Source organism: Oreochromis aureus, linkage group 3 (assembly GCF_013358895.1).
Source record: "Oreochromis aureus strain Israel breed Guangdong linkage group 3, ZZ_aureus, whole genome shotgun sequence".
Classification (NCBI taxonomy): Eukaryota; Metazoa; Chordata; class Actinopteri; order Cichliformes; family Cichlidae; genus Oreochromis; species Oreochromis aureus.
In genome coordinates this window covers 19,149,540-19,163,141 of record NC_052944.1, presented here as the reverse complement: position 1 = coordinate 19,163,141, position 13,602 = coordinate 19,149,540, and the positions used below count along the sequence as shown (strand labels likewise).

Here is a 13,602-nt window from a genome sequence, read left to right as displayed (position 1 = left end):
CAACGCGGATTGAATCTTTAGAAATGAACGTGGCATCTTTTAAAAGAAAATTAAAGACCCAAAATTGTTTGGGCTTTTTCCTGTTTTTCCCCTGCGATCTGTAAGAGAACACTTGCATCCAGGCATGTTGTCTTTCATCATTAAACTGTCTTTCAGAAGCTCCCGGGAGCCTCTTTGAGCACAGAGAGGAACCATGTATTTTAAAACATCAAGTGTCTCCTCTCTCTGGTGGGAGGTGCATATTAGAGTCATGGACCTGAGTTGAAATGATCTTAAAAAAGAAAAAAAAAAAATTGCTCCCCATGTCTTACACACTCACACACGCACACATCCACGGGCGCCTTTGTTGTCGCTTTATGCATTAACGCAGGTGATACCCAAGGTCTCACAAGTGTGCAGATCTTTGACCTTGTTTTCTCTCCCCTCTCTGCTTCCATTATGTGCTTGTAGATCAAAGACACGCAGGGCGCTCCAGGCAGTCTTTCCAGTGAAGATCCTCACTTAAAGGCAGCTGACAGAGGTGAGTTATTAAACCTTACCACTGCTCTAGTGACCCCGCCCCCTCCCCTCACAATTTAAAACCCCCTCTTTTAAAGATTCACCACAAAATAGCCACAAGATAATGTTCGTAGCAAGCCTCCCAGTGCTGCACATGCTTATGAGTTGATTTCTCAGAATACATTAATCTCTTTTTCTGTTTGATTTTTACCCTCCACACAAGAGCCGACAGGTTTGTTGGCTTATTTTGTTTAATGCCATACTATTTTAACAAGGTATCCACAATGGATCAACTACAGGGTGTGTGTAATTGCATTGTGTTTAGAGGATTTGCACAGCTTCCCTGAAATTAAGGTGTAATGATAGATACTTGTTCATGGTAAAGAGGGCTCGACTAAAGGAGAGGAGACACTTTTCAGACGACTGGATCACTTACGAAATAAGTCAGAATAAAACTGACCTGAATAAGCATTCATTTAAAAAAAATCACTAGATATTTATGACTAAACATTTAAATAAGTGGACGAAACGATGAAATGAATACTATACACGTACTATATCCACATAAATAGTTGTGCTCAAATTCATATCAAGTATATTAAAATGTGTTTCAACAGTGCAAATAATAAAAGCCTGCACTTTGCACTTGTTTTTACAGCACTACACATTTGTTACAGTACATTTAAAAGCTAAGCATTTAAAAAAATCATGGTGTGCTCTGGAGAATTCATAATAACCACATTCTTCAAAGACGAAAATATTATTTTTTTTCTGTTTGGTTGTGATTTGATTGGAAGTTAAATGTGTGCTGTACGCGTTTCAGTAGCTTTAACCGAAATCGGTCTGTGTTGATAGCCGAAAACGTCACGATTGGTACGTTTTATAAATGGTAATAGAATCTGTGGCTAAAAACATGAGGCCAATGTGGAAGTGCCAAAAAGAAAAAACAGCCACTTAAAGTCGGCTCCAAAAATGAGTCAATCCCCACTCTTGACGCTCTTGTTAAAATTGCCGACTTCAGAGCAGAAGTCAGGATGTTTATGCCCTGGTAGAAAAAAAAAAGGGTTGTGCTGTCTGTATCTAATTGTCAACTTCATAACAGCTCGATAGGAGCACACAAACCTTCAACAGGATTTTAATCAGCCAAAACACAAAAACACTGGATCTTTCCTAGCGCGGTTCCACCAATCGCAAACCTCCACCAGGGGTGAGAGTGTAACATTACAGCAGTGATGCACAGCCAATTAAAATCCTTCTAAAGCTGAACCAGGTGTGGGAGTCCAAATAGTGTCAGAACTAAGCTCCCAATATTTATCAGTTTTATGTAACACTGCAAACAGCGAGGAGCACACAACAGCAGCGATCACAGACAATACAAATGCACCTCACAAGACAAACAAGGCCTTCATTTACGTCACTGTATTTAGTGGGCTGTAAGCTGTAACTCCACAAAGCTTCATATAAGGAGAATAACACTGTGTCAGTCACGTCTTTGTATACAAAGAAGGAAGTGATCAGTTTCAGAGGCTTGTAGTATAGATGGGTTACTAATAAGGAAGCCCAGATAATGTCTGGTAATTAGGTAGTTAATATTGCCTGTGTCTATGACACTTTGCTAACCCATCCTGCAGACATCTTTTTGTTCTACCAATTTAAAATAAACTTTGCAGCTGTGGTTAATTCTACTAACAGCCTGCACAGGGGTGAAATTTTACTTTAAATTTAATTAATATCTTCACACTAATTAGCAGGTATCTGTGTCTGTGTGATGCATCTTGTTAATAAAGCTAAGAGGCGTTATCTGATAACAGCATGGACTCCAGTATGGTTTAAAAAAACAAAACAATCATAGGTCTGAATGCCTCACACAGCGCCCCCAACAGGATAAATAAATAGGTGACAGCAATGTGGGTCCTGCCATCATTTATATACAGTCTAGAATATGTATGCATTTATATATTATGTTACTGTATATTATATATTTTGTACTGCCTCTGCTATGGTTGGGCAGTCAGCTAAACTCCTTCCCCACATCAAGACTCTGACGACACGATTCCCGGTTCACAGGTTTATTGACACAGGGAAAGGTGAAACTGTAACAAACAGTACAAGACATAATCACTGTACTTATTCACCATGTACATATATAACGAAGAAAATATATTAACCCAGTTTTTAATATGTCGACATGCAATGTTCATATGAATTACTTCCCTTTTAACTCAAATACAAACATCAAATTATGATTTTAACAAGTCTTGCTACAATGAATGCCTCCAATTGGTTTATCGTCCCCTTTAACTAGCTCCATAAGCGATTGCTAGCGTAAACTGCATAAGATTGCATCATCATTAAACTTATAGAAAAATGAACTTACTTGAAAGAAAGTGGTCTATACATGCACATAAAATATAAAACAAGTTTGTACATACCCACAATGCTACCAAAGGCAAAGGATGTATGTGGATGCCACTGGATTTGTCTGACTAAGGCCACCATGCTGCACATGCCTTCTCCTTAATTCACAGACTTACTTCCTGTTTACTGACGACATCATGTCCTACTACCGACTACAGGTTTTAAGGTGGCACCAGAGAGTTACAATCGCATATTTAAACATTTAGCAAATCCAAGAAAACAGTCTAACTTAAAATAACTTTCAATATCAGAACACTCCCGCCTGGCGTGATTAACGCCACCACACTTTGTCAATGACATTTCAACATCTAGACATCTGAAGCCAGAAGAAGTACTATTTCTGTAATGGGTCTCACAAACAATGTTTCTCCTCCTGGCTTGATGACCTTGAGCTCGACCTGGCGAACTTTACCATCTTTGCTTTGGAAGGTCTGTGTTACCAGACCAAGTGGCCACTTATTTCTTTGTACTTGGCTGTCCTTGAGGAGAACAACATCCCCTGACTTAATGTTTGGGTTAGATGACTGCCACTTCCTACGTGATTGCAATGTTGGAAGGAACTGCTTGCGCCACCTGTCCCAGAAGGTGTTGGACAGGTGCTGGACTTGTCTCCACTGATGCTTGTAGAGGTCAGAGGGTCCAAACTCTCCTGGAGGAGCAGGAACACAGTTTACCTTCTGTGTTAGAAGAGCAGCTGGTGTAAGAATGAATGAGTTGTCGGGGTCAGTTGTTACAGGAACAAGAGGCCGGGCATTAATGATGCCTGCTACTTCTGCCATGAAAGTTACCAACACTTCATGGGTAAGCTGCCCCTTGAGCTGGAGGAACATGGAGTCAAGAATCCTCCTGGCCAGACCAATCATCCTTTCCCACGTTCCACCAAAGTGGGAGGCATGTGGAGGGTTGAATGTCCAAGAGCATCCTTGGGCTGACAGGTAAGACTTGACACCATTGTGGTCGATGTTAGAAGGTATCTTCAAGGCCTGACAAGCACCCACAAAGTTAGTGCCTCTGTCTGATCGAATACTTTTGACCGCCCTCTAACTGCTAGAAACCGCCTCAATGCGTTGATAAAGCTGGACGTGTCGAGAGATTCTATGACTTCGATATGTACGGCTCTTACGCTCATACATGTGAAAATCACGGCCCACCTTTTGCTGTGTGAGAGGCCTCCTCTAGTCCGGCGTGCAGAAACACTCCAAGGACCAAACACATCAAGGCCAACATTTGTGAAGGAGGGTCTGTTGAGAGGCGATCTGCCGGAAGGCTGGCCATTTTGGCAGCTTACTGGAGCTCTGAGTCTTCTGCATGTCACACATCGGTAGATGATGCTGCTCACTTTCTCTTGCCACCAACTATCCAAAACCCAGCTGCACGGACAGCCCCTTCCGTAAAGAGACGCCCTTGATGGTGAACTTGTTCGTGGTACTGTCTAATGAGCAGGGTTGCAATATGATGATTGCCTGGAATAATCACAGGAGTCTTCTCACTCTGAGCAAGACTCGAATAGTGAAGACGACCTCCGACTCTTAGTAGGCCATGTGCATCAATAAAGGGATCGAGGCTTTTCAGAGGACTACTTCTGGGAACCTCTTTGTGTATTATGATACATTTGATCTCCTCGCCATAAACCTCTTCTTGGACTGTTCGAATGATGATGTCTGAGGCTTGGGTGGCTTCCTCAACACTAAATCCTGTCTTGCAAAGATGCCAGCCCTTACAAGGTTTGTTTGTTGTGATCATGTTGTAACAACTGGCAATATGTTTCAGATGGGTGATTGCGAGTCAGTGACCGCCACGAAGAAAACTTGGTGAATCGTTGGGACCCAAGTTGCTTGGATGCTGTGGCAGTGCTTAATGTGGACACAAGCGGTCGGATGTCTGGATCCGAACCTGGGTCCACAAGATCAAAGGTGATGTCAGGGACGTTTTGCTTTGGTTTGGACAGAAACCTGGGTCCACTAAGCCAGTTGGTGTCTTTTAAAGTGCCCGCAGCAACCGAGCGTGTTGCATGGTCTGCAGGGTTCTGGTTTGTGGCCACGTGGCGCCACTGGCGTGGACTGGAGGATCTTGAATGCGCGGGACCCGATTACTTACGTACACATAAAAGCGCCTGGTCTCATTGCAAATGTAGCCCAGAACCACCTTACTATCTGTGTAATAAGTCACAGCATTAAGCTGAAGATCAAGTTCTGCTGAGATCAGGTCTGACAACTCAACAGCCAGTACTGCTGCACAGAGCTCTAATCTCGGGATTGTGTGCTCTGGACGAGGTGCCAGCTTGGCCTTTCCCATGACGAACCCCACATGATGTTTTCCAGCAGTGTCTGTGACTCTAAGATATGCTACTGCAGCAATAGCTTTTGTTGAAGCGCCAGAGAAAACACACAATTCTCTGTTGACAGCTGTCGATGGTGAAGTTTCAGTGTAGGGTCTGGGTATCATCAGACTTGACAACTCTGTCAGTGAAGCTCTCCACGAGGTCCAAGCTTCCTCCTTGTCTCGAGGGTAATGGCGCATCCCAGTCACCATTCTCAGCAGTGAGCTCTCGCAGAATGGCCTTGCCTTGTATTACAACTGGTGCTACAAACCCAAGAGGGTCGTAGAGACTGTTAATGATAGATAAGACTCCTCGGCGAGTATAAGGTTTTGTCTCCTGGGAGACACTGAAGACAAAGCAATCTGTTTGAAGGTTCCAGTTGAGCCCGAGACTGCGCTGCATTGGTACTGTGTCTGCATCGAGGTCAAGATCTTTAAGGTCACTTGCATAGTCTCTTGAAGGAAAGGCTCTCATGACCTCCTTCTTGTTTGCTGCGATCTTATGCAGCCTCAGGTTGAACCTGGAGAGGACATCCTGCGTCTTCTTTAACAAGTTGATAGCTGCTTCGACTGTAGGCAGAGACTTCAATCCATCATCTACATAAAAGTCTCGCATCACAAAATGCTTTACATCAGGGTCAATATGGAACTCACTGACCTGAGCGGATTGATGCAGGCCATAAATAGCCACTGCAGGCGAGGGGCTATTCCCAAACACGTGGACTGTCATGCGGTAGTCCACGACATCTTTGGAGAGGTCATTATCACGGAACCATAGAAACCTCAAGAAGTTTCTGTCCTCTTCTCTGACCAAGAAAGAGTAGAACATTTGTTCTATGTCTGCTGAGAATGCAACAGCTTCCTTTCTAAAGCGCATCAATACACCCAGCAGTGTGTTGTTCAGGTCAGGCCCGTCAACAGCACATCATTGAGTGACACACCATTGAATCGAGCACTGGAGTCAAAAACTATTCTGATCTTCTTGGGTTTCTTGGGATGGTACACACGAATGTTGGTAAATACCATCGCTCTTCCTCCTCACCCAACGGAGGAGCCAACTCTGCATGACCATTTTAAACATCTGTTCCATGAAGCTAAGGAAGTGTTCCCTCATTTCAGGCTTCCTCTCAAAGTTGTGAATGAGAGACTTGAGGCGCTTCAGTGCCTGAGGCCTGTTGTTAGGAAGCTGCTGGCGTGGACTCTTGAAGGGTAAAGGGGCTACCCAGCTGTTATTTGTGTCTTTCTGTAGTCCATCCTTCATTATTTTCATGAATGAAGCGTCCTGAATCGAAGGAGCAACTTGGTTATCCTCTTTGGTCCTCTTGAACACATTGCATCCAAGATGGTCAACATCACAGGTGGACTCTTGTTCAGAACATGTTGGAAGATGGTCTGCAACCTGGATGGCGCTGTACCTTTCTTTAACACAAAACACATTAGGGCATGGGTTAAAGATAGATGGCCTTCGCAGCTCTGTGGTATTTGTATAGAAGGAGCTGATTGCTGATGGCCTATGGACACTGCCGAGACACACGTTGCCCACAACAACCCACCCCAGATCTAACTTCTGAGCATAGGGCTGGTTGTGTGAACCATTCACCTGTTTGCGGACTTTATGTACTCTGATAACGCCCCGCCCTAAGAGAAGCATGATCTGGGCATTTGGGTCCAGATCTGGGATGAGGTGTGCCAGTGACTTTAAATGTGCATGATGAAGAGCGACATCAGGGGTTGGAATCTCATCCCTGTTGTTGGGAATTTCATTGCATTCTGTGAGACTGGGTAATGGAATGCGGGCAGTCCCATCAAGAGATTCCACCTCATAGCCACTTGCCCTCCTACCTGATGATTCTTTTACTCCTGCACATGTTCTCAGTATGTATGGCGCACTTGGGCTTTTGTCACCAAACACTTCAAAAACTGTGAGCGAACTAACGACCTGTTACTTTGCTCATCCAAAATTGCATACAGCTTCACTGCTTTTTCTCTGTTCCCAGCTGGATATACCTTCACGAGGCATATTTTGGAACAGGATCGGTCCATCAGATCTCCCCAAACCTTTGTGCATTTGGCTGTGATGTCCGATTGAGGCAAAGTTTCAACTTCCTCCCGCCATGGTCTGGAGCAGGGTCCTTCACTTCTATCCAAGGTGCAGGCCCTGGATGTAGAACTGTGTTGTGCCTTTCACTTTTGCACTCAGAACACTGCACTTTGACCTTGCAATCCCTAGCAAGGTGCGATGATGCTGAACAGCATTTGAAACACAAATTGTGCTCCTTCAAGAACATCTTGCGCTCTTCAATCGGTTTTCTCTGAATGCACGACATTTGCGTAATGGGTGTGGTTTCCCATGAATGGGGCATACTTTTCACAATCATCAAGCTTTGATGAAAATTTACTAGAATAAGAACTAGCTCTGGAGGATACGTCCATTTTACAGACTGAGATTTCTCTATGCTTGTTTGGCTGCCACGCTAACTTTTCAGTCCTGGGGCTGATGTCTGTCTGAGTGATGAAGTTGAAGCTTGGATCATTGGCAATGCTAGCCTCCTGGCTAACAAACTCTACAAAAAAGGTAAAGGCGGATACGGCACATGCTCTCGCCGTTTGTACGATGCGCCAGCTGAAGCCCACTTTTCTTGCAGACGAAAGGGGAGCTTCTGCACGATTGGGTTGACACCTCTTGCTGTGTCAAGGAATGAAAGTCCAGGTAGGTCTCCTTCATCCTTAGCGAAAGAAGTTCCATCAGAAGATCACTCAACTTTGTTAACTTAGCATAGTCTCGATTTCCTACCTTTGGAAATGTGTCAATGCGCTTGAAGAGAGAATCCTCTATTGCCTCTGTTGAGCCGTAGGTTCTATCGAGTCTTTCCCATATCATATCCAGCCCAGCTCCTGGATGATTGACATGAATTGCTCTGATCTGCTCTGCGTGTTCTTTTGACTCCTTGCCAAGCCACTTTAAAAAGAAGATCCATCTCTTCACTGCAGTCAAATCTAAGCCACTGGTTGCAGATAGAAATGAGCGTTTCCAGGCTCTGTAATTCTGTGGCTTGTCATTAAATTGAAGTAAGCCTGTAGACACAAGTTCACGGCGTGCAAGATATCTCACAAAATCATTTGGGTTGGGGCTGCTATAGCTGGCGTTGGGAGAAATGGGATAGGCTGAGGAAAATGCACCACTATAGTCATTTTGAGATCCGAGATTCGGGCTGGAGTATCAAAACTGTGTTCAAATCTTACTTGTCGTGGCTCGTGAACATCTTCTTCCTTACAGATCTGAACTCCATGTGAGCTGGGGAATGGCTCTGATTTTATTGGCGTAACACTTTCATGCCGCTGATGCTCTGTCTCTGATACTTTGCCTTGGTCCGCAACATACTGTTGTGTCCGTTGAGTAGTTTCTAGAGGGTCGGAATCTAGTACAAGGTCACAACTTCGTCTTTCACTATTGATATCAGCTGCAGCTTCTAGCACTTCTGCCTCCGCAATGGCTGCAGCAGTTTCTTTCTTATATTCTAGCATTTGCATTGAGGCTTCCAATTTAGCCTTTTCTAGTTTTAGGTTTATTTCCTCCTCAGCATAAGAAAGACGAGCCTTTGCTGCTTCTGCACGTGCTCGTGCCTTGGCTGCAGCAGACCCAGTTGATGATGCACAGGAGTGCACAGAAGGAGCGTGCATGAGTGCGTTTTTGACATGGTTGTTTCTTCTGACTTGGATTAAACAATTTCTTAGCGAATCTCTGCTCAGATGTGCTAATTGTCCATTAGTTGATTGTGATGATGGTCTCCCTACCATCTGTCGGCGTTTCCACGTTATCTTGCCCGCTAGGAAGTGTGGTTTCACTGTACTGCCTCTGCTATGGTTGGGCAGTCAGCTAAACTCCTTCCCCACATCAAGACTCTGACGACACGATTCCCGGTTCACAGGTTTATTGACACAGGAAAGGTGAAACTGTAACAAACAGTACAAGACATAATCACTGTACTTATTCACCATGTACATATATAACGAAGAAAATATATTAACCCAGTTTTTTAATATGTCGACATGCAATGTTCATATGAATTACTTCCTTTTAACTCAAATACAAACATCAAATTATGATTTTAACAAGTCTTGCTACAATGAATGCCTCCAATTCGTTTATCGTTCCCCTTTAACTAGCTCCATAAGCGATTGCTAGCGTAAACTGCATAAGATTGCATCATCATTAAACTTATAGAAAAATGAACTTACTTGAAAGAAAGTGGTCTATACATGCACATAAAATATAAAACAAGTTTGTACATACCCACAATGCTACCAAAGGCAAAGGATGTATGTGGATGCCACTGGATTTGTCTGACTAAGGCCACCATGCTGCACATGCCTTCTCCTTAATTCACAGACTTACTTCCTGTTTACTGACGACATCATGTCCTACTACCGACTACAGGTTTTAAGGTGGCACCAGAGAGTTACAATCGCATATTTAAACATTTAGCAAATCCAAGAAAACAGTCTAACTTAAAATAACTTTCAATATCAGAACATATTTATTTTATTTAAATAAATATATAGATCTGTGGTGCAATTTAATTATTTCAGTGGTTATTTTACACTTTAACTAAAATCTTTGCATTTAAGCTGTGCTGTGGACTCTTTTCAGAAACATCACATATTGTTGAGGCAAGTCTGCAGCAAATCTAGCTATCCAGAACGTCTTATTGCCTGAACAGGGGTATTATGGCACACGCAGAAGCTATTTTCTGAAAATAACAAACAGGTAATCCATGCATGCGAGAGCTTTGTTTACTATACCTCTTGCAACTATTACTTTGACCACAGTTACAAACCAATCTAAGAGAGAATCTAGTGCATCTAGTCTATCCTCCCCCCCTTTACACTGCCAGCATATTATCCTGCTCCAGCTGCAGAGAAGAGACAGGCCCGAGTATTTATGGCCAGTATAAAAATTGTGTGCATTCCCAGTCACCTACACCCCGTGATTTACAGCGCATTTGACAAACACACTGAATGAAAGAAAAAAGGGGAAAAAAAGGAGTGTTCAATTTGTATAGGAGTTTAGAGCGTGTCTGTTGTGCATGCTCCCGACGGATTCTGCTGTTAGTACGTGTGTGTGTGTGCGCATGTGTCGTACCGGCTACGTACGACACATCTCCCGCTGCGTGAGAACGTGTCGATCTGTCTGCCCGCGTTCCTGCGCGTGTATCTGTATGCCTGTGTGTATCCTTAATGTGTGTGTGTGCGTGCGCGCACGTACGAGAGCGAGCACCGAATCCGCCCGCTCTGAAACACCAGCAACAGATAACAGATGGTCCCCCTGCATTAGAAGTGTTTTATTTCCCTGCGGAAGCCAGATATGTCAAAAATAAGCATGTGCAACATTAGTCATTTGGAATATTCATGCCCCTGCCGTCCGATGGTTTCCTTTTCACAGCCAAAATACCACCAGCCCAATTCTCCCAAGGAAGTGAGAGGAATTAGGGGGAGAAGTAAAAAAGCAGCCATCAGCTGAACGGATTGAGGGGGGTGTTGGGCCTACATGTGGTTTAATGGAAGGTTTCTTTTTTTTTTCTTCCCTCGTGGTCGCTTCTTCAGCATGCCAGGGCTGTAATTAAAAAGGGGTTACAGTCTGTAGATGTGTTCATATGAAGAACCTCATTCACCCAGCCCCATTAGACACAGTTTTGTGAATATGCACACATGTCCATATGCTGGTCTGGCTGCACACATGTACACACACACACATGAAATAGTGATTTGCTCCCACATTAAACAGCCTAATCCAGCGGATTAGACTTCTTTTGCATTCCTTCATTGCCTTCCTTCACGGACTCGTCTTTGGGAGTCGCCTCCTCTCCACTACTGTCCTTATCTTCCCATTTCTCTTCTCCACCTCCATCTCCAACTGTAGCTTCAGCCTCTTTAATCTCCACCTCCTCTCCTCCCTGGCTTTCTAGCCCCATCTCACACCACTAAGTGTGGCTCCCATCCTTCTCCTTGGTGGCAGACATGGGCATGAATCATTATCAGCCCTGATTAACCATACACGTAGTTGGCAGTCTGGGCCCCACCGGGGGCCAATGGCATGATTTTCCTTCCGCCGAAAACATGAATTTTGAGCAGCACTTTCTTACTCGCCACGGTCCCTCATGATCAGGGTTAATTCGTGGCAGCATGCGTGAATGGCGTAGAGAGGAGGCAGAAGAGAAGGAGGAGGAAAAGCTACCAAACAGTAGTGCACCGCTTATCTCAGAAATGAAATATAATTTATTCAGGAATATGCAAATCCAACAATCACTCTGCCTTGTTTACCGAAGGGACCTGCTGATTCAGAGTCTGAAAGAGAGCGAGAGAAACAATCCGAACCACAGACGCCAACATACAGTGGATGCACAAAGGCAGCCAACAGCCAGTCGTTTTACCGGTTTTCTTTAGATTTAGAAAATTAGGGATGTCGGGCGATTTCTTGGTTCTTTCATAGCTGCTAAAACCTTTAAATGTGTTCTGGTGAGGCTGGCTTGTTTACAGAGGAACTGAATATGTGCATTCTGCTCTGTGACATATACAGCATGAACTCAAAATACCGAGGTTACCATCATTTGCCAAGTTTTATTAGGAAATACATGCAGTTTTAGTGTTGTTCTGTATCTATAGGCGAGAATACTGGGAACTATCAGCTGGCATATGGTCACATATAACCTTGATTACTTTTTGATTTGAGGTACATCAAGATTTTTACAATTTTTTTGCAGTTTTACTGTTTTAGATATTTACAGTGCTTAACAAATCCATTAGACCACCACTCAATGTAAGCTTTGAGCCACTGTTGACCTAAATTAGTAATGACTAATATCATTTTTTTAATGTTTCTGTAACAGTTAACCCACCAGTTTGTCCACACTCTTTAATCAAAATGATAGTTTTATTACTAAAATGTTGTTACTGTTGTTAAGTTACAGAAAATGAGAAAAAAATACTTTTTTATTATGATGTCAAATCACAGTTATTTGCTTGAATTTCTAAATTTGTTTTGGTGGTTGAACATTATACTTGATTAATTTCTTAATTTTAGTGTGTTGCTGATGATTTGGTCATAAATTCTTGAATTCAGTCATTTTAAATTTTAAACTTTTTTGACTTTTATCACAGGAGTATTAATACATTCAATAAGCGCTTTTCTCCAAACCAGGCCATTATTTACCATTTCTACCTGGGAAAAAAACCCTCCACAAAACACTGATGTCTGTGGACGATGTTACAAAAATGTACTTTTGCTTAATTAAAGCTGAATATGAGAATAACTGACGGCCATAAATCTATGAGTCAGTCATGTTTTTAAATCTGCTTTACAAATTCTGCCAAATCTACCAAATTTAATGCAACAGAACAGAAGAAAAACAAATCCAGCATCTGTTTTGAGCCGTAGTAATAGTAGGTGGCCTCTTCTGTGAGTGTGCCACGAAAATGGCCCCGGATTTGTTTTTTACAATAAATACCACAACCGGGGGCTTTAGGGGGGAACCAGCTTAAACAGGTCAGATATTTGACTGTTTTTAACAAGAAGAAACTTTTTAATAAACACAGATATTCAAGAAAATATTATTGCTTTGTCATTTGTGGCCAAACCTCAAATATTTGTCCTGGCTCTACTATTAGAGATTAAAACATAGCACAGATGTATTACAATAATACCGATAGTTAAACTAATGCCCGTTGGATGGTAAACTATGCGTCATTTAGACGCTTTCACAACCTACTCAGGGGATTTAATTAGCATCTTACATTTGCTTTTGCAATGCGCCGCCATTGTTTTCATTATGTTCTCAGTTGCAGCCATGTCTCCTATCACTGAGACGTATTTATGCATTTAATTTTCTGTTCTTAGGGGATTTGTTTGTTTTATGTAATTCGTTGGTAGGACATCACATGTTTAGCATAATAACAAGGTGCGGACGTATTCCAGGGGGTTGGAAACTGAGAGCGTTCGATAAGTAGGTTAGATGCTGTGTTGCTATATTAATATAATAAAGTAAGGAAGTAGACGGTCTGTCTAAACGGCGGCGTAGAATAGAGAAGTAGAATAGGTTGTTGACTGAATGTGATGATTTACAATGGGAATACCGCGTGAGCGCTTTTTTAATTGATCTGACGCTAAGATGGGAAGGAGTTAAATCTTAAAACACTTTTTTTTTATTGGTAACTAAGCAGTACACTGTCTAATGTGTCACATGCAATTTGGCTTTTCATCATCTCTGGATTGTAGAAATGGGTGCGAGTCGCAGCCATTTCCTCCCTCCCTGCTGAGAGTCCAATTAGCATGGTTGTATTGATTTTTCTGTGCTGCATTTCATGTACTTT

The 13,602-nt window shown here is 42.8% G+C and overlaps 1 protein-coding gene across 1 annotated transcript in view; it reads left to right on the top strand.

The window, feature by feature from the left end:
• Positions 1 to 13,602, top strand: part of LOC116333166 (glucosidase 2 subunit beta-like) — a 157,152-nt gene that overhangs the window by 66,879 nt on the left and 76,671 nt on the right. The window contains exon 10 of the mRNA XM_031756349.2: positions 451 to 520. Coding sequence (XP_031612209.1) covers positions 451 to 520 — 70 coding nt within the window. The remainder of the gene's footprint in view (positions 1 to 450; positions 521 to 13,602) is intronic.